General features: G+C 39.0%; 1 protein-coding gene across 1 annotated transcript in view; it reads left to right on the top strand.

Moving 5' to 3' along the window:
* The window catches only part of LRMDA (leucine rich melanocyte differentiation associated), a 1,027,441-nt gene that overhangs the window by 820,520 nt on the left and 184,455 nt on the right, over positions 1-22,466 (top strand). Inside the window, exon 6 of the mRNA XM_030334023.1 lies at positions 6,674-6,758. Within this exon, the coding sequence (XP_030189883.1) occupies positions 6,674-6,758 (85 nt within the window). The remainder of the gene's footprint in view (positions 1-6,673; positions 6,759-22,466) is intronic.

Raw genomic sequence — 22,466 nt, 5'->3', positions numbered from 1 at the left:
GGGCCCTGTTGACAGTGGTGTGGGGCAAAAGTGAGTGATGATCAGGAGAGGAGTATCATAAACTTGGGGCCCCCAATGCAGACACAAGGTGGAACTGGGGAAACAAGTTGGCTATGGGAGGCTTTGGGCTTCTGACTTGGTGCCTGATCACACTGTGGACTTTTGAACTGCACGGTCTTGGATGTATTACTTATCCTGCTTCTCTGTTTTCTCACTTCTCAAATGAGAGTAACAATAGGATATACCTCATACACTGGAAAATCATTAGCACTTAGGACATATTCAGGAAATATTAGCTCCTGTCCTTCATTGTGCTCCTTTCTTTCCAATCCCCTTCTTTTTCCCCCTTACCTCCTAATATTCCTCCCTCTTTGTCCACTTCTCCTCCCTCCAACAGGAGAAATTGGAGAGATACTTGATGGAAAAATGCATTCTTTCATATCTGCCTTGATAAGTAGTTAGGATTTTAAATATTTAAATTTAAAAAATTTTAAATTGCAAGAAGCAATGACACAATTAAATAAGTTGAAAAATCAAATCACTTTAAATCACATTAACAAAAATCTTTTAATCTTTGCCTATTAGCTTTTACCTCTTGTTAATTTTATATCGTTAAAAATCACAGTGTATATACTATTTTAATATTTACTGTGTTTGCTTAATATTATATCATAAAAATCTTGGCATGTTTCTCCCTTTTTTATATTATAGTGTTATTTGGTTGCCATAAGAAATCATCACTATTTCCATAATGCCCAATATTTAGTTTTTATTTTTCCTTTTGCGATGTAAGTGGCTGCTAAAAATATTTTGGAAGCTACTGCTCTGGATGATTTGTAAAGTCTTTTACATCTCCTACATTCTGTGATTTTATTATTTATTAAACAGTCCACAAAATGCCCTAACATCGTCGGTCCGTATCCCTCCTTCCTTCAGGGGGAAGGAGGGAGGAGGGAGCGGGGGCATGGACGGACGGAGGGAGGACGAAGAACCGATACTTCCTCGGAGAAGGCTTCACCCCTTCCCCCCCTCCCTTCCTTCCCCTCCCTTCCTTCCTATCTCCCTTCCTTCCTTCCTTTTTTCTGTTCCTGGTTCTTTTTTTTTTTTTCCCCCTTCCCTCCCTCCTCTCTCCTTCCATAAATATTTCTAAACTACAACTCTGGATCTGATGCCATTTTAGTAACTGGCATAAGTGGACCCCTTTATATCAGATAGAAACAATGGGAAGCTCCAGGATGTTGCCTTCAAGGGGCTTCCTTACTTCAGGGAGGTCTTTGGCACCTATCCCTTCTATGACTGATTTATATGACTGACTTATAGCCTGAACTAGCCTTCAGCCCCTTCAATCAGCTGAATGCTGTGCTCTTGCCCAGAATCTGCTCTTTGCCCTTTGGGACATTTCTTGGTCTCTTGGTTATTGACTCAACCTCATCCTGTACCTTACCGTTTTTTATTCCCTCCTAGTTTCATGACTTCTCACTCTGACAATATATGGCCTTTTCTACTCCTAAGCCTGTCTGTCATTCCCAACACGATGCATCTGTCATGAAGGCTTTCTATCTTGCTTCACACTGAAAGGCATGGTGCATTTACCTTGGAGCAGGTCAGAAGTCTCCCCGTTCTGGCTCGTTCTTTGGCTTCTAATTTAATCTTTTAGGTGATGGCAAGTTTTTATCTCTGATTCTGGCAACCTAGCTCAGACTTTTGTTGTGTCCAATTGCAATCATTGTATAGCTAGTTTTATCTTTGACATTAAAATGTTTGATTCATTCAATCACAATGCATTAACTATTTTCTATATTTCTGGCAGCATGTTGGGTACAAGGGTTAATAGTATAGTTAATCTTAGAAAGCTAATATAGTTAATCTTGAAAGCTTTCTCTTAGTATGAGTAAGAAACAAGCAGGGACATAATTACTCTTCCATGTGGTCATGTGTTCTAATAGAGGTCAGGGATAAATTTCTGCGACAGTGCAGAGTTTGGGGGTCATGCTACCAGTTGGTGACTCTTAATAACTAGTATTAATCATGGTTATCATTTTTTTTGATGAGTCAGGAATGCAACCCAAGTCCTCATTTTATTTTTCTTGGTATTCGCAGCAGAGGCCTTGGCATATAGTAGGTGGTTATTAAATACTTGATAACTAAATGAGTGATGCTTTTTCTTATGAAAGAAAATAAATGTTTTTAGAAGAGTCAGCTTTATACCACAGTTTCAGGGAATGAATTGTGATGAAAAGCGAAGATTGCTTTTGCTTGAAGGAGGCTGACAAATTTCCCAGACCCGGGATCACTTTATGCTGTGTATGATTTAAGGGTGAGTGAGCATGCCAAAGCGCTCCACTTGAGCTGAGTAATGGGGAATGAGTTGTGGAGATGTGGTCTTAGATGGTATTTTGTGAAAAATAGTAGGAGATTTATGGCTATTAAACAACTTTGTAGCTGCCCCCTTCTTGTTTTGAAGCCTGCCAAATCACTCCTCCTGTGGTCTGTATCATATTCCTTCAGGGCATCCATGATGTTCAGAAATATCCACTGGAATGCAGGTTTCCATGGAATGCACCCAATGGGAAGGGACTTGAATTTTACATACTCATCTGAAGACATTTGTTTTCTTCAACCGCGGAGTGAGATTCTCACTCTGCAAGTCTCTCATGGAGTGCGCTGCACTTCTACTGACTCTTTTCCAGCGAGGCTGCCAAAGTTCTGTCTTCCTTCCTGCACCATGGAAATTGCAAAGTGCAGTATATTAGTGACTATTATCATTATTGCTGTGAGTTTAAAAAAGTATCAGCAACTATCCATTTGTGAGTAGGGAAAGAGGACAGAAACCTTCAGTATGCTTTGACAAATCTTAAGCAGAAGAACTTACTAGGCTGGCATGAGCCTTTCAAGCCTTAGTATGAAGGGGGGTACACATTCACTAGTACTTATCAGCTTTTTCTATTCCTTTGTCATACTCAGAAGCCTTAAGAAAAACAGAAATGGGGGTATTTCGTCACAAAAGGCAAACCAGAAACCGCCTAAATTCATGTTATCCGTGTTGTGCAAGTACTGGGAAACTGTTAGAGGAATTTCCTCTCATTATGGGTTCATATCAATATAGGGCTGTATGGATCAGAGAGGAAATAGGAATATTTGTTTTTTCGATTTTCTTGTTTGAGAAATTTCAAAAATGTAGAAAAGTTGAGAAATAGTGAACACATGTAACTAACATATAGACTTTGTATTTTCTAATATATTGACATATCTGTTTCTAAGTCTTTATTTAAGTAAAATAAATAAACCATATATACGTGTGTGTGTGTATGTGTGTATATATATGTATATATATATTTGAAGCCTCCCCTATCCCATTAGCCCCAGTCCTATTACCCTGCATTCTGGCAGAGGCAGCCATTTTCATGAAGTTAGTGTTTAACTAGTGTAATTGTTAGATGTTTCCATACACACATGAGGTTGAAGATGAAGATATATATATAGATAGATAGATGTAGATATTTCATATTTGTCATTTTGCAACTTGTATTTTCACTCTATGTTAAATTTATTTATTTATTTATGTTTTCTGTGTTAAAATTTTAGACCTATTCAACTAGAGATACATAAACCAGATTTATTGCTCTTAAATGCTAAATATTATTCTGTCATACAAATATACAATATTTTATTTATCCATTTTCCTTATTGACAGGCATTTGAACTATTTCCAATTTGGTGTGTTCTAAATAATCATGGAATAAACACTGTTTTATGTTCCACTTTATAGACCTGAGTGAAATTTTCCATAGTACATACATTTTAAATAAAATGCATTTTAAATAAAAATTTCAGTTTTATTAGGTATTGCTAAATTACTCTCCAAAGTAGTTGAACCAATGTCTATTCCCACTGGCAAGGGACGAGAGGATAAAAGTTCATTTCCCTTCATTCACCTTTGCCCTTGTTGTAAGACTTGAAAGTTGGCCAATATGATGAGTGGAAAAATTGTATCTTGTTTTAATTTGCATTGCTCTTCGGACTAGTGAATTTGACCTTCTTCTCTTTCATTTATTAACCACTCAGGTTTTCTCTTCTTTGAATTTCCTGACATTTCCATTGTCCATTTTTCTATTAGATTTTTAATTATTTAGGGACATATGTATTCCAGATGCTAATATTTTATTGTAGTTATTACAAATGTATTGGGGTAGGAATGACTTAAAAAATAAAATGTAAGAGTATAACTTTCTGCCATAAGTAGTTAGGAAATTTGGCAAGAACTCAAAGATTTGAGAAGATTTATGGTTCTGAAGATTCAGATTTACCCAAATTTCCTTTATTCCCATTTTAGGCATATCTTCTTAATCCAGGTAAAAGAAAACATTACTTAACTTTTTCCACTTACATTTCAGTCATTTAATACTCAATATACTATGGGTATGTTGCTTCAGTTTCAAGGAAAGTTCTTTATTTGGGGGCAGGTAATGTGCAAGTTTAGGACATTGTCTTGTCCACTTGTTTCATATGATAATCACTCTTTTCTTAATTGTTCCTGTAACCATAATATCGAGAGAACAAATGTGTACATCACTATTGAAAAAATCCCATGGACTTCATTTCGATAAGAGCCAAGTCAAAGAACTGGTATTTAGAATCTTAATTTGTAGTAGCTTCCTTAAACATCCAGCCATACATATTCCACCAACAGTTCGCAAAATTGTTCTTTTCCTGGATTCTTTTCCATGACTTGAGTTTATAAATGGACACCAAGAAGAAAAATAATTAAATGCTAGGCATAGAATGATGACTGTAAAACAGAACTCATGCCACACCAATTTTGCTTTGACTACAATTGGAAATAAAGGTAAATAGCTATTTTACTCTTGGTTATAGAGCTCTAATGTTTTGCCCAGTCAGAGGTATTTGCTGAAAGGTAGTTTCTTCCAGTAATTTTAGGAAAAGCTGTCATCAAATTGTCAACAGCCCAAATTGAGATTAAACACACTAAGAAATATCACAATATAGCAACCTAAAATTCATATTGGTATTTTGGGCCTTTATAGCATTGAGGTGGAACAGAAACATTGACAGAGAACCTATGGCCTTTTACTAAGGAAGTATGGTAGATCTGTGGAAGGACAGCTGCCATTACTTTGCCCCATATATCCTGCCTCCAGCATTGAATAGGTGCCATATTTAGAACACTGTCACTGTGTCTCATTTATCATGTGGGGATTGCAAGAGACCCTGAATGCCAAATGGAGGGACATGTGGTGACTTTAGTATTTGAAAATCTAATTTCTGCAGTATCCTAAGTATCTAATGATATGGTATCTAGCAAGTCTTATCTACTTTTTAAAACATTTTTCTTGGTGACTGAACTTTTATCTTTCTGGACCCAGTACCCTCACACCAAGCTTTAAACACCACATGTTTCCCTTGGAGCTGGAGTGAAGTTGTGCTACCTGAAATCTGTCTCTACCTTAGGGACAAAGCTTCTGATTTTGCTCCATTCAGAACTCTTTCTGTAAAGTCTCCACTGAAAGCCGCTTAATCAAACATCTCAAATGTCAGAAGCAGGGTTTAAAGGGTTTTTCTAGCAAGTAGGTCTAATCTCCTACTTAGTTTTGATTCCTATAATGTAGATAATCTCTTTGGAGAAAAGGCCTGCTCCAAGTAGGGCAAATATATCCCATAGAATATATTTCCTATTCCAGAAAGAAAAATGTAGCATTAATGAAATTTACTTTTTCTTGAAGCTTGGAAAGGTTGTAAGCTTAGGATTTTGATCCTAGCAGATGTTCTTTTTTGGATATTAAAAAAAAAGTAGTATTTGATTCAGAAGTCTCAGTAAGAATTGCAATAGTGATGCTTCTTGCTATAAGTATCCACACTGAATGTGTCAGAACAGTCATGGGTTCTGAGGGACACCTGACTCCACAGCCATAGTCCTTTCTTCCTGGCTTCATCCCCTTAGTTGTAGAGTTACAGAGAAAGAAAGGTAGCACTTCTTACCCATACAGGTCACACTATATACAGTTCGATGGTTAAAGAGCTGTTTGTGTACAATAAAAAACCATTTTCACAGATACATTTCATATCATTTTCTTTTAGGCTTTGGAATGGCAAAGTTTTATTGGGGACCATTATGTACCAAATTTCAGATGAGTTTTTCAATGTGGTTGTTAAACTTAGCCAGAGCCCCAAATGCACAGTGTACAATGGTTTATATCCTTCAGTTCATGCTACTGAGCTTCTGTGTCTCCATGCCACTGGGCCCATGTAAACTGGCCCTGTTTTTCCCCATCCACCCTGGGGCAAAGCCCAGCATCTTCACTGGTTTCCATAGAAATCTACTCACAGTGAACACTGAATCTGTGGGAAGCACCTGAAGAAGGCCTGTGACCTTTACCTTCTCTCCTTCCTCCTTCTCACCTTTCAGTTCAACAAAATAAACAAACCATCCCTTTGTCACAGAGCCCTTTCACCTGTTAGTGAGACTCTTCAAAGCTTCCTATGCTACCCTGCACTCACCAGAACATTATCTCAGCACAGACAACTCTTGCTTCCTAAGAAGAGTCTTGGTTGATAATACTTCCTCCAGACCCACATCCCTAGAAGACATGTTTGGTAAATGAAGGTATTTAGTGGTTGGTGTTACTTCATGTTGACATGTTCTTTTATTACGCAGGCTTCCAGTGACTGTGTCGAGGCCCCTCCAGAGCACCCCTATACACCCCTGCCTTCTGCTTCCAGGGATCTCACCAATCACCGAGGTAGGAACTCAGCTTTTTATTGCTCTTAGTAGTTACAGGGAGGGACACTTGGCTGTGCAGAGCTCTGGGCTCATTATTGCTGCCTCCGCACTTTAGAAGGAACACAGTGCTTTTCAAGGTCTTGATGAGAAAACCATACCTGTCAAACCTAGTGATTTTAACTCCTATTAAATAGAATTTAGTGGCGGTCTACTGGGAAGGCAAATAAATCCATGCTATAATATAATTTTGTGATTTGATTTTTTTTTCTTTAAGTAAAGAGATTATAGTACTTAAAAATTACTAAGTAGATCATTACCTGCAGCAAAAGTGTTGGAGAGAATTGAGAAACTCACTAATGTTTGTAAAAGTATCATTGTTTGGAGAGAATAGTTGAAATCTGTAATTTTAAAATGAATGAACTCTATGTTACAACTAAAAGGAATTCCAATTTGCCTAACAACATTGCCCAGGATCAATGCACAGCTTTTCTTAAATTATCTGATCCTCAAAAACATTAATTTGGCTTACCCAGTGTTCCCGATGACTTGAATTCTTACTACCATTTCTAGAGTCTACATGGAATATAATTTAAAAATGCCTCATCCCTTTGCTGTCTGCTTAGGCCAAGGACTCTATGATCACCTTTGTTGGAACTGGGAGGACACGAGGCCATGTGGTATAACTGTTTTACCCCTTTTATCCTGGTTATGACTACAGGCATGTTTCTTAATTGTGAATCTGCCTTCCAATCTAAGTAAGAACAAGCTTTTATTGAGGGCATTCCATACTTTGAACAACATTTCCCCAAGCGGGAAACTCCCCTCATACATTCAGGGAACACTGAATAAGGACTGTTCCAGCTCCCACCTTCTTTGCAGGATGGATGGGCATGAACAAAGGCTGTAGAGATGCCCAGAAAGTGGGGAAGCTGGCACTTGAAAAGACATGTGGGCTCTGGGCAAATGGCACACTTCTACTCTGCAGGCAATGATCAAGAGTGTATTGCAGGATTCCAGGTGTCTGTGATTTGGACCTTTGTTGCCTATTTGTTGTCTGGGCACAGTAGGACTTTTCTACATTTGCATATATTTTGGTTCAATTAGAATTCTGTTCATTAGGTGTCAGTTTTGTGGAAATCAACTTTGTTCAAATGCAGGTAGAACAAACAGCTACCCACATGCTGTATTTGGAGTACCGCGAAGAGAGCTCCCTCACTGAATGTCCTTATGGAAGTCTTGAACATATTCCTTTAGAGACTGGTGTTTTTTGTTTTGTTTTGGTTTTTTTTTTTTTTTTGGTGGGGGGCAGGTGGAGAGTTCCTCTAGGTGAATAACAATACCATATCTAGACAGAATAACCAATTAACTCTAGCATTATATCCTCATGGATTTATTTATTGGTTTCTTATATTTAAATAAAGGTATTTTTACTGTATAGATCATTGAGTACACTGCATAGGAATTGAAGTCTCAGAGCCCCCAAGTCCACTTGTAAAAGTTGATCTAGCCATGAAATTGAGATTTCACAAAAGAAGGACATAATGAGATAAATGATAATCCCCAATAACAGAACCATATTTCACTGTAATAGTAAAACAAGAAATTTGAACCTTAAAGAAATGGAATATAAGACTACAAGTTGTGAAGGTATGTTGAGTAATATTTGGAATATGGAAAAATGCCCAAGGTGTTTAGAGTTAAAACAAATGCCCTTTGATGACGTCAGAGCCCGACATTATGGGAACGTTGTTATTTAAAGGACCCAGCAACAGATATCTCAGTTTTACTGAGGAATACCTTATCCATTTAATGAGCCGGTTGCTTGATTAGTTCGAAGGACCTGGTAGTGAAAAAAGTGAACATAATGAAATGGTGGCCAGGTCTTTGGGCCTGTGGTCTTGTGGATACCAGTAAAAAGAGAACCAGAGAAATTCATTAAGTTTGAATTATTCTTGGACTGATCCATGTAGGGAAGAGATGAGACTGATAGTTTTAGCTTGGCGTGAATCCTATGATAACAAGTGGGGAAAGCCTGATTTTTCAGCACCCGGAATGAGACTACTTAATGCCACTTTGCTTTTTTATATTTAAGTTAAAGAAATTATTCTTTTTTTTCTGATCATATAAACCACCAAACTATCTGAGTGTCATTTGTTAATACCTTTATGGAAACAGTTTACAAACCTTTATCCAGGGAGGCTCTTTCACATTGTGAAGGCAAATTACATCATTTCTTTCCCAAGTGAAATCCTCCATGATGTCTGAAACTTGGTCTATAAAATCTTAAGTGGAAGTTCTATTTGCAAATAATTTTTGATTCATCCAGTTCCCAATCTCTTTTCATTCCGCACCAACAACTACATAAACTGGTGGGCAGTAGTTCATGTGCAAATTGCTATTTTTCTGTACATGCCATTTTCCCTTTGCTTGTCCTTTTATGTAACTTCCAATGTCGAGTCTGATAAACCCAAGATTCATTTCCTAAGGACTGTAGATTCAAATGCAAAGGATTTTGCATCTGTAATTTACAGCTAATCCATGCATTGTAGGGATAATAATGCACTGTACTTTTTGATTCTTATAAGAAATTGTTTCTTACATTGATTTTTCCTCTTCCTGAGGTACTTGTAATATTTGCTTCTTTCTCCTTAGTGCAATTGTTTATATTCTTCTTTGTGTGATAGAGGTGAAGTGTATGTATATCTTGAACTCTTCATAAATGAAAGTTCCCTGAGGGGCAGTAAAGATTCTAATTGTTCTTCTCTTTCACATCACTGGTTCCTGCTCATCCTACAGGTATCAGCTTAAATATCCCAGCTGTAAGGAAGACTCTTCTGATACCACCCCACACATTTATATTAGGTCAGTGCTCTTTTATTCAGGGACTGTCTTCCTGGACAGGCTATAAGGTCTTAGAGGCATTGATGGAGATTGTGTCTCTTTGCTCACCACTGTGCCTGCAAAGCCTAGCACAGGGCTTCCTGCTTAATAGAAGCTCAGGTTAATATTTGTTCAGTAAATGATGAGAGGCGAAAGTCAGTAATTTAGATGCCTCTGTGAGATAACTTGATTGTGTCTGAGAAAAGAGACCCATCTTTCTTTGGGAGTGAGTGATACTGGAAGGAAAGGCCAGCCTTGTGGACCTCAGACCTCAACTTTGGTTGCTTTCACAACCCCAGATCACCATGGTTGGGTCTACATCTATTGGTTCATGGCCAGACAGCATTTTAGCCACATTGTATAACTTCCAAGTAGATAATAGTTTTTATGTCATAGTTTTCAAAGTCTGGTATTTTGATGGTAGGAAGGAAATAGGATGAATTAAAGCAACTAGTAGAATTATTTTACTAGAACAGAAGCTTCAAAGAAGGGGCTGGACTTGCAATGAGATGCAGGCCATGATATACATGTGGTTTTAGAATGGTGCGCCTGAATCTCTCTGAGAATTCTACTCTAGGTCTGAGTATGTCTTTAGAGTACAGGGACCACGCGGCTGTGTCAATGATCCCAGTTGATACCTAGTGGCAGTCTACTTACTATATCCTCTATTGGGTATCCACATTATGAGGAGTGTTGAAGTGTTAGAAAAATGTTTCTTTAAATATGTGCATAGGACATACACCTGCCTGCCAGGTATTGCCACTCTTTATCTGGTAGCTGTTAGAAATGGAATTTGCATTTATATAGACCACTGTGTCTTTTGGGGAAAACATTTCTGTTTAGTGAATAGACCATATCATACTCAAGACAACCCTATAAAGTAGGAAGAGTAAATATTATTATCCCCATTTAACAGAGGAAGGTGCCAAGAACTGCTGGGGAAGACTAAGTCACTCATTGACAGAGGCAGGGAAAAAAATATTCAGAGTTCTGTGTCCTTGACTCCCAGGCCACCCCTGACATGTGTCCTTCACACAGGACATCTGAAGCAAATACAGGACTGACCGTGGCATTGTGCTGGAGGGAAGAAGAAAGTACAGGCAGAGAAATGGCCTGGAAATGGCCACTGCCAGGGGTGAATTTCCAAATCCTTTGCGAAGGCTGCAGCAAAGTATTATAGTATCCTTGCCTGTTTTTGTCAAAAGAATTGTGTTACTTTCCTTCCCTCCCTTCTTTTAAATTACAAGTCTATAAATTCAAGAGCAGAGAAAGTTTGAAAAACCAAAGGGGAGAATGCTATGGCATCAGTCTGTATTCAGATAGGAAAAAAGAAGACCCACTATATATTCACATCATGTGTGATTCACATCATGTTTTAATGTGAGGAATGAGAGAGAGCCTTATCCAGTCAGGGAAGACCCCACTCAGTGTCCCAGCCTCACACCGAGGCTGGTGATCCTTGAGAGCTTGCTGAAGTTTCTGCACATGTCAGGAATGCCTGGGAACCTCCTAGTGACATTCTCTATGTGCAGCGCCGCTGTGGGAGTGACTCTAAAGAAGTTCACTTGGACACTGCTTCAAACATTAGAACTGCCCAGACATTGCCCTGTTCCTCTTTCTCTCTGGATTTCCAAGTCATACTCCAGTGTCTCTGTTTGGCTCAGTCTAATGTAGAATCATGCACCAAAGGAAGTCTCAGAAATGCAGTTTCTAGTTCCTCCTCTGAGCTGCAGAGAAAACCTTAGAAGAGGGTGGTGGTGATGCCAGGTTAGAACAGACAATCCCACATGTATCCCATAATCTGACATGGCCAGTAGCTATCACACCAAAGGCCCCATTACAGTGCATTTGTATGCACATTTTGCAAAGTTATTGCAAGTCCAGTGAACATCCCTGAATTATTATTTTTTCCCTGATGCTTATACAGTCTTGAAAATATGCCATAGTTACCTTGTTGTATTAAGCATTGGACTTTAAGTGTATGAAAGAAAGAATGCAAGAAACCAAGAGGAAATCTATGGAAACTTGCTTGGAGATGGTTGCCAACCTACTTCCACCCAACCTTGGCAATCTTGCCGTTATCTCTGACACATTTGGTAGGTGTTCATCCTCTTCTGCCGCCAGGGGCTTAGTCTATTTGTGTTTGAAATTGATTGCTGGGACTGCCATTGAATGATTTACATAGCAACTCATCATAATTAGTTATCGTTTGCAGTCTCCTTAATGTGAGTTGCATTTTATGCTTAGGAATTGATTTTTCTGTATATCTCCATGAAGCAGCAAAATGTGTGCCATCCAAATAAGAAGAAAAAGATAGAAAGAAAAACAGCAGGCATTTTTTTTATTTTCTTAACAGTTTTAGCATGAGATATCATAAAATATGTTTTCCCAGAAGCCATAAATAGAGTGTTTTGCTTCAACTATTTAAATAAGTCAAAATGAAATGAATAAGAAGAAAATGAATGGATGTGTGTGAAGATGTGGCAATGTAGACAAAGATGTTTGGGATGGGGAGATGTTGGCCAGAAAACCTGCATGCCAGTGAGCAGAATACTTTCGGGAGGGTTCAAGATGGGGCTGCTTGATAACCAAACTGCTCATTACAATTTGTTTTAGGCTTAGAGGATTTGGAGGTAATCTGTCTCTTTCAGACAATTTTTAAATTTTTTTCCCTTTTTTTTGTTTGTTTGTTTGTTTGTTTGTTTGTTTGTTTTTTATGGTCCTCCCATCTTGCTATGTCATCCTACAGGGGACATGAAACCTAAGTAGGTTTGATTGTTATAAACAAAATCTACACAGAATAAGAGCACAGACTAAATGAAAATAAATACATTTATTTAGGTTATCTTAATAGGTCAGCATTAAGGTACCTTTTTGCCTATTGCTTGTTGGTCCTCATTGACCATTTAAAAAGATGAAATAAGCAATCTGATGGTTATGGTGACTTTGCCAGGTAGGACCCACCTGAGATCAGACCCTATGACTAAAGCAGCCTGCTTACTTATTGCTTTCTGTCTTCCTAAATATTTTGATTAGTTTTTCAAGGGAGCTAACTATTGGATAGTTTCTTAAAAAACATCACCGAGTCATTGAAGATTCACAGAAGCATGGCAGATCCAGCTCTTCTCCATGGAAAGTGTATTGAAAACTGTGAAAGAGAGAGAGAGAGAGAATGGGAGGGAGCAAGCAAGAAGAAAAAAGAAAAAGAAAATAACTTTAGCAACTGGCAAGGATGGCCTCCTTGATGACAGGAACATGTTTATTCTGTGGGTCCTGCTACATAAGTGCATGGCCTCGGCTCTCTTCTTTCAGACTCCATGCCATGGCTTTGCCCTGGCTGTGAGGGGAAGAGTGTGTTGGTTCCTTGTGCAGAGCTATTATTAGCATTTTCTAATTATGTAAAATGCTTCCTCTGATGACATTTCAACAGAACCCATTACTTTAGTTTTCTTTCCTTCATAATGCTTTTATGGGCTTATAATCTTGGTGGAATTCTCAGATGCTGAGAGATGCTAAAGTTTCCTTTATTTAATCGAGGTGACTAGTGATTTGACAGTGGTGGTTGACAGGTTTATTTTATCTGCGTGGCAGTGGGAGTCTATTTTCAGTGTGTGCGCTCTGTTCCAAAGTAAAAGGACTTTACTAAGTGCTGAATAAATTGTACTTTCCTTTGATTCTAGACCTTGCTGAAATGGTTTAAAAACTCTAGTCTGGGTCATCAAATTCATCTCTCTGCTGCTTTGCAGGGTCAATAACTTCACTCTGTACTGAGCAGGGCTGGGTGGATTGGAATGGAGGGTAGTGTAGATTAAAACTTCCGCATATATATAGATAGATGTGCATGTGTGTGCTCACTGTCTGGGAAGGTGGCAGTGATGGAAGAGCAAGCCAAGTGGAATCTGAAGATGGATGAATCCGTTCGGCTATTACCAAGACTGGCATGGACTTCAGCCAGGAACTTTAAGCAACCTCCTTTAAGCATTTGAAATCCATAGGGGTCCATTACCTATCTTTTTTCTCAAAGGATGATTTTTCATTTGCAGTCTCCATGATTGCTTTATTTCTACTCTTTGGGCAGAATTGTTGTGCACTCATAGACACAGAGGGGCTACGAATTTGGCTCTTCTGTTCCAGCAGCAAAGTAAGGAGGCAAAAATGGAATCATGCCTTGTATTCCCAACAGGAACAAACTTTACTTCTGCAGGATAAGAGATAACCCTTCCCCTAAAAAACCAGTCCAAATAAAAAATGGTGGTGAAGGGGCACCTGGGTGGTTTATTTGGTTAAGTGTTTGACTCTTGATTTAGGCTCAGGTCATGATCCCAGGGTTTGTGAGTTTGAGTCCCATGTCAGTCTCTGTGCTCTCTGCTGCCAGCACAGAACCTGCTTGGGATTCATTCTCTCTCTCTCTGACCCTCCCCTATCCCTCTCCTGCCCCCCCCCTCGATAAATAAATAAACATTTTTTAAAAATTATGGTGAAAATATGTCCCTCTGCCTTAAAAATGGAGAGTCTTGGATTGACATGATTGAAGATTCTAAATGTCTTGAAGTTTTAGAGTCATGGGCTATTTCTAATCCCTTTCACTACAAGTGAAGAATTGAGACATGGTCAAATATGACTTATGCAATGACAGATGCTGCTCTCACCACCTTCACGTAAGGAGTTTTTCCATCATCCAGTGTCTTTACTTAGTATTCTCTGTGTACAAAGCATATGTTAGCATTTGTGGAAAAACTGAAGGATAGAGAGCATGGTATCTGTCTGCTAAGAATTTATGGTTTGATTGAGGACATACCAAAGTGAAGCAATGCCAATCAAGCTAGATATTATATATTATATAAGTAAAAGTTTCTTTACGTGGTAAAACCTTAAATGTTGTAAATGTTTAGAAAAGTTGGGAATCAATAAATGTTAGAATAGTCAGGCATGGCTGTTTGGCAGAGTTGGCCTTGAGCTTTGAAAGGCAAGTACGGCATGAGTAGATGGAAGGCAGAAGAAAGGTATTCCAGAAAGAAAGAAAAAAAAAAAGGGATATGGGTAAAGAAGAAGCACAAATGTAAGAACAGATAGAACTGACTAGAGGAAGGGGTCTGGCTTTGAAAAAGTCAGAAATGAAGTTAGGTTTGTAGGATGGATTATGGCAGGTCTTGAATAGGCAAAAGCATCTAGATTTGATTTGAAGCTGTTCTTTTGGATTATTAATCTGCAAACGGTGTGAGGAGGGAGTTGGAAAGAAAAGTCTGGAATTGAGGAGGCCACTGTGGGATGGCGTCAAAGTTTTGGAAACTTTGGATTTCTTGATACCAGGCTATGTGACTGCAGACTGCTGCTTCCAAAGAGCAGGTTTCTAGCAAAGGCAATTTAGGAAACAACTTGGTAACAGATGGGGAAGACAGCTGGGGCCAGGGCACTTCCAGTGGAGCAGGGAGACGGCAATGTTACGGTAACCTTCTGACCACCATGGAATTGTTGTTTAAGGTTGCTGATGGTTTGGTCATAGGGTATCTCTGGCTCAGACATCAGAGAAAATGTACAGTTGGTGCCTTTCCTCCCCACATTATTCAAAGTATTTCTGATGTTGGCTTTTGAAACGAAAATTTAGAGCCCAGTATCAGGATAATTTTGAAATAATCTAGCATTGATGCTGAAGACCCTGGAGTGGCTGGCTGGTTGGAGGAACAGAGAAGGGTAGGGATATGAGAAACATTCTGTAGCAAATGCAATAGACTGACTTAATGACTGATTATGTTTAGAGACAGAGAGTACAAGAGAACAGAAGACTGTGAGGACGCTGGCAGGGTGTATGGGAAGCAGTGGTCTCTGCTGGTATCCCCCTTCTTTCTTCTCACCTTGCAGAATGCTTCCCTACCACTCATGCATAAGCTATAATCTAGCCTGTTAAATGGGAGTCTGCCAGAATTAATGTAGTGGAGCTCATAGCAACAGGAACAAACATACAATAAGCAGGCAAAGCAGCCACAAAAATTTGTTCTCATTCTGATCTTTGGCTCCAGATAAGCTACATTCTTTAAAAAAAAAAAAAAAAAAAAAAACAAAAACTAATAAGTGCCCAGCATGTTTATTCCAAAATCTTGGGTTTCTGGAAGGAGAACTATTTGAAGCCAATGGTTTTGGTCTAGATTGTTCTGCTGAGAGCTCTGCCCAGCATTCACCTCCCCATCCCGGTTCTAATTCATTTGTTTCCCTATATCTTGTAGAAAACTTTACCCCTGCCCCAGGTTTTTCCTCATGTAGAGATTTTACAACCTTTTTGGAACAAATAAACAAACATCTGGAATCATGTGGTACATTTAATTAAAAAGTTTGCATTTGGCCAGAAATGGTAAAATCATGAAAAATGGCCTGTCGGTGAGCTCAAGAAGGCCAAACAATGACGTTGTTGGCTGCAAACGGATTGAAATTGAGTGAGGTGAACACCTGCTCAGTTCAGCCTGCTGTCCTCCAGCTTCCCCCTCCTACCCATTAATATTTACTGCTCTGCTTCTTTATCCATTCTAATGAAATTTTTGGTTGGGGCTGGTCAGGGGAGAAGGCTGTTACTTTTCCAATAACCTCGGATTTGTTGGGATACGTATACTTTATAAAGAGTGCAATATTGGGCTTTTTGACTTTTCACTTCCCTTAATCAGAATTCCATATGCTTCAGGTCACTGCAGAGGCCTGTTTCTGTTTCTTCAATCAGTCGGCCAACCACTTTTTTTTTCTTTTGGGAGGAACCCTGCACTGGGAGTTGTGGGAGATGCACAAGAAGCCGCGGGCTCTGCCTTCAGGAATCCTGTAGTCTAACTGTAGAAATGAGGCTCTGCACACAGAGAACGGAGGTCAAGCTACAAGAGTACACAGGAGGGAACATGAGAGAAGAGCAGAGGGTTGGGATGTAGCCTTGGGTGAAAGGAGAAAGCTGGGTTTATCGCATCACTTGGGAGTGATTTCTAAGTTCTTTCTACTCTGGCATATAGAAAAGGCTTGACTCTGCCCACTCCCTACTTCCAACTGGCTGAGAGTGCTTTCTTCTAATCACCTCTTATAAACCTACAAACCAAGAAAGAGAAATGTGTACTTGACAGAGAAATGCAGTTTCAAAACAGACCCTCCATCCTCTCTGTCTCCATTCACCCATTCCCACCTAATTATTGCTCCTGTGGACTTTGAATATAAAAAATTCTAAAGCCACCCCTGGAAGGAAACCATCTGTATAGATGATGCACCTGGAGGAAGTCTCCCTGGGTGGTTTCAGGGTGTGAAAGAGAATTTGGGAAGAGACCAAGTAGAGTTCTTGTTTAATTTCTGGCCATAGTCCAGCTGAGGGGTGTGTGAGAGAAATAATCTTAAAGCAGGGTTAGATATGATGATTTTACCTTTCTAAGGAGCTTCTCCTCTGTGAAACATGTCTGTCCTAAAGTAAAATATGTCTGTTTGCATATTAAGAGAAAAATGTTGAAACTATCTGGCTTTGCAGAGTGTAGTGCTCTGATATGTCTTCTCCTTGAGGATTTATACCCAGGATGAAGTTATTCTAAGGAAAAGATGAAGTTTTTCTTCTTGTAGGGAATACAATGGAAATAGCCAGGGGGACTGAACTTACAGCGGGTACCATCCAGGCTGGATTTGAGGAAAGGATGAGTATTGTTGAACTAGAGTGACAATTGGCAAGGGAGATTGGAAAATCACCATTCCCCAAAGGCTTTTACTGAAGAATATGCTCATCTGTCTTTGGGAATTGAATAGTGTAGCCTGAAGGAAGTAAAATGAAACATACAGCTTTCAAATCCAATCAGGATTTGAAACCCAGACCCAGGGTTTTCCATATCTATGCTAGTCTGGCTTTATCATAAAGTAAAAACAGGGTTTCACCTTGAGCCCTCTGGATTTGTACAAGCACAGACAGATATAAGAACATGCTGGAAAAACACTCCACTGTTGTCAGAGGCGTTCTTAGTCCTCAACTCTTTATTATTCTTGTGCATCTGTTTCTTTAAATACTCTCTGCAGAAGCATTAGCATGAAAATAAAAGAGTACAGCAACTTGGAATTTTCCATTTGTAGCTTCCTTAGTCTGTGGGGTCAAAGTTCTATCCTCAGGGATGCTAATGCAAACTCTATGTGCTATTCCAGGGCAACTGTTCCTCAACTAAAAGACAAGAGGGGGCGGGGAGCCAGGAAAATAATGCAATGCTAATTCCTAAACACAGACTGCCTAGAGATTCCAATTTAAATTGTATCTCCCTTAGTCTTATTCCCACCCTCCCCCAAAGAAAAAAACTTTTTTTGTGTTGTAAGGACAGACATCTGTGTAAGAGCAATAAAAACAGTCTTCTCTCCTGTGGATTAGCTCTTTATTCCTTTATTTATCTTGCTCTATTTCATCAGTTTCTCCAAAATCAAGAATAGTCAAAAAGGATAAGATGCAGTCCCTTTGTTTGTTTTTGATTAAGGTAACCCATATAACCATCCTCCCCACAAACTGTCTTCTCAAGAGAGCATTCCTTCTTATGTATTATTTCTCTTTCTTCATCTGCTCCTTTGGACACTTTCCGGAACTTCGTATGTACAAAGGCCAAGGTGCCCTGGAGAACAGGTTAGGCAGAGCAGTAAATGGTGGCATATGTGCAAGAGTGTAAGGCACAATGAGAACACAGACAGCACAAAGAACATGTTCTCCAGCCTCCTTTTCTTCTTCTGAATCCCTAGATATTTATTAACTCATGGGCTATTTACTGAACACATACTGTGTACCAAGCAGTATTCTTGATGTGGAAAACAAGGGTAAATGAAAAACTGAATTTCCTTACTGCTTACAGCCCATTGACAAGTCCTTGAAACAGGCAGAGTGACATTCCTCCAGGAACTCTACTCCCTTGATGATGACTCTTTGCTAAGGGCAAAAGGCAATATTAGCTTAACATTACCCTGACGCCCCAGGATCCTGTAAGACTACTTTAAACATTTAAAAATTCCTTTGGAAACGTCCTTTATCTCTACCCCAATGCTCCCTCACCCCAAGATATAGGTTGGCAATCATAGTCCAAGCTTATGACCCACTGATATAAATCTGAAGGATCTCATGACTGAGGTTTTACTGAACAGTAATAAATGACCTTTTCCTAACAGCTGCTAGCCCCTTGAGGTCCTGGAAACCTTGCTTCAACAATTCCTTACAGACTTACACTATTCCTGGGCCCCTCCCAACCTGAAGATGTATAATCAGTCATCTGCCACAACTCCAGTGTAGCTCTTTCTGCCCATGGATCCTGTCCCAGTGTTGCAGGATATTTTATCTCAATACCCAGGGTTCTTATCTCACTGCTTTGAAGAATGAAGAGGTGGACACAAAATGAGCAGCAAGCAAAAGTTTATTAGAGTATAAGATCAGATGGGAAGAATAGTATGAAATCTCTCTTTTACAGAGGAGGGCATTTGAAAGTGAATGCCTGTGACTGTAGGCAAGGGTCCTTGTTTTGGTCAGCCCACCCCTTCCGTTCCCCCTTGTTCCTTCTCAGGTTCTACCCTTATTGGCTTCATAACTCTAGGTGTTGGGTTGTCAATTCCTGATTGACTCCACTCCTGATTGACTCCATTCCATTGTGTGAGGAGGAGTCAGACTATGGTCCTATCATTCCTTGTGGGTCATACGTTTTGTGATCTACTACTTATTTTTAGTTTGGTCTTTTGTCAAATTCCTGAGGAAAACCTGAGAGGGAGTCGGTAGGGTCTCCTACATTCTTAAGAGGAACTGGGGTGCCTGGGTGGCTCAGTCGGTTAAGCGTCTGACTTCAGCTCGGGTCATGATCTCAGGTCCGTGCATTCGAGCCCCAGTCAGGCTCTGTGCTGACAGCTCAGAGCCTGGAGCCTATTTCCGATTCTGTGTCTCCCTTTCTGCCCCTCCCCCACTCATGCTCTGTATATGTGTGTGTGTGTGTGTGTGTGTGTGTGTGTGTGTGTGTGTGTCAAAAATAAATAAGCATCAAAAAATAATGATAATAAAAAGAGGAACCTTACACCTGAGGGGGTTTGCCTTGGTCAGGCACTCCCAGCATTATTCCAAAATATGTGTTTTTTCCCTGGGTGGGGATCTCAGGTCCTAATCTTTCCCTATATGCTTATTTTATCCTATCTTTTCCTATGATACCTACACTTTAATAAAACCACCTTTTTGCACCAAAGATGTCTCAAGAATTCTTTCTTGGCCATAGGCTCCAAACCCCAACACTTCAAGCCACAGCACTCTGAGCATTAGGGAAAGAGCGATGAATAAAGCAGACAAAACTCTTTGTCTTCAAAGAGCTTATATTCTAGTGAGAGAAAGGATGGATAATTAAGATAAAATATAAAAGCAACATAGAGTATCAAAAATACTAAGATGAAAAGAAAAGCAGGAGAAAGAGATGAAGGAGTAATATGTTGGTAATTTGAGATTTGATAGCCAGAGAAGTCACCACTGAGAAAATGGCATTGGAGTCATAACTTGAAGGAAGTGAGGGATGGAAACCTGAGAATATCTGAGAGAAAAGTGACGTAAGCTGAGGAAGGAGCATGGAACAGGCTCTGAGGTAGAAGCATGCCTGAAATACGTGAAGGGGAGCTAGGAGATCAGTGTGGTTGGAGTAAGTAATCTAGCAGGGGAGGAACGTGGTCAAGGAAGCATAGATGAAGTAAGAACAATATGAGAAGCCAGAACTTATAGCATCTTAGAGGCCATTTACTGTTCCTTAGGCAGAAAGTCATTTTATGGCATTAACTGAAATGATAGAAATGATGATTCTACTTTCTATAGGGGAAAGTAAAAACCAAAACCAATGATTAACTGGAAACGAAGATCAGAACCTATGTAGATTCTCTGCAAGATAGATAAAAGGATAGGATTGAAGAGATTCATCACAGCTCAAAATCAATGTAAGAGATTTTAAAAATGTAGGCCCAGCTTCAGAACTTTGCCAGGCACAGGGAACTCCTGGGGGCTTCATAGCAGCCAACAAGTCAGACCTCCACAGTGAATGGTCACATGGGTCACCCTATCTGTATGATGTGGCTTGAAGTGTTGGGGTTTGTAGCCCACAGCCAAGAAAAAATTCTTGAGACATCTTTGATGCAAAAAGGTAGCTTTATTAAAGCATGGGGACAGGATCTGTGGGCAGTAAGAGCTGCACTGGGATTATGAGGAGTGACTGATAATGTACTTGGGAGTTGGGGGAGGTAAAGGCAAGGGGAAGTTTCCAAAAGGCTTTCATATGCTAAAGAAGACTCACAGGATCCCTGAGGCCTCCCTATTGTCAAGCTAAGGTTTTTCCTCTAGCAAAGCATTAAGACAGTTGGGGAGGAATGTTAAACTCTGCCCACCTCAAGTACAGTAAAACCTTAGATTTTGAGTAACTTGTTCTGCAATTTATTATTGCGATGTCTTGCAATATGAATAGTATGTGACACTGAACTTCACATGCTCACAACTGAGCCAGTGGTTCTTGAAATTAGCTTTGGATTACAAACTTGGATTACAAGTGTTTTGGATTACACACTTGTTTCCAGAACAAATTATGCTTGCAAACCAAGGTTTTACTGTATTTGTCAATGGACTGCAGGTTATAAGAAAATTTAATTTTATCTACATTTCTTTCTGCCTTTGTTTCCCACATCATGTATGCCTGTCCCCATCCTTGGCAAGCATCACTCGGCTGAGCTATCTTCAAACCAGAGCAGTAAGGCTGGGCAACTTGATGAGTAAAGTAAGATGGCAAGAGTTGGTACAAATGTACTAGTCATAATAAATGAGGATGAACTAAATTAAAAGAGCACTCCCAGATTTGGTAAAAAAATGAAATATAAAATAAAATGCTTTTTAAAGAAATAAATATAATAAATGACATAGGAAGCTTTAAAAAATGAAGGAATTTGGGAAAAACAAAACAAAACTAGATGCATGCTAAATATGAAACCCAGTAATAACAATGTTAATATCAGAGAAAATAAGGCTCAAGATGATTACTGAAATGATGAAGAGGGATATTTTATGTAACTCAGAAGATAAAATAGGAAGCTATAAAATTCATGAAACTCAATACATCTAACAACATGGCTTTGAAATACATAAAGCAAAGCTTCTAGAAATACTTGACAAAAATACTTGATAAAGTCACAATCTCAGATGAAAATTTTAGCATATTTCCCTTAGAAAATGACAGCTAACTGAACAGATATTTCACAGCATGTATGTTTTATTAAACAGAAAACAATGAACATTCTTTTGCAAAATATATAGGACAGTCACAAAAACTACCCACAAATTGAGTCAAAGTGTAATATGCCCACTTCAAATTAATTGATCATAGCTCAGTAAAATTAGAAATCAGCTTCACAAAAGAAGACATGGGCGGGGGGGACAAATGCAAGGTAAAGGAAAGAAAAAGCCTTACAGAATTAGAAATAAATGAAACATTTAGGTTTATGAGGAAATATAAACATAAATTACTCTATAAAGGTAAATGGAAGTGACAGCACTATGGTATATTAAAAAATTGTGGGATATAGCCCAAGATGTAATTAAAGGATTTTTTTCTCTTGGAAGTATAAAAATGAAACAAAGAATTAAAAAATTTTTTAAATGGGCTTTGTTTCCAAAAATCCTAATTAAGCAACAACAAACCCAATGACATAAGAAATGACTCCGTTAAACTAAAACTTAATAAAATATAAACAGTATACAATATACTTTATCAACAGTACCAACAGTTTTTTTTTTTTTTAAAGATGAGCCTAGCAGATCTAACTAAGAAAAAAATAGAGATGAATTCCATAACATTAGGAATGAGAAGATTGAAAACTGGAGTTT

The sequence above is a fragment of the Lynx canadensis genome, chromosome D2 (assembly GCF_007474595.2).
Source record: "Lynx canadensis isolate LIC74 chromosome D2, mLynCan4.pri.v2, whole genome shotgun sequence".
Taxonomy (NCBI): Eukaryota; Metazoa; Chordata; class Mammalia; order Carnivora; family Felidae; genus Lynx; species Lynx canadensis.
This window is presented reverse-complemented; position numbering and strand designations above follow the sequence as displayed.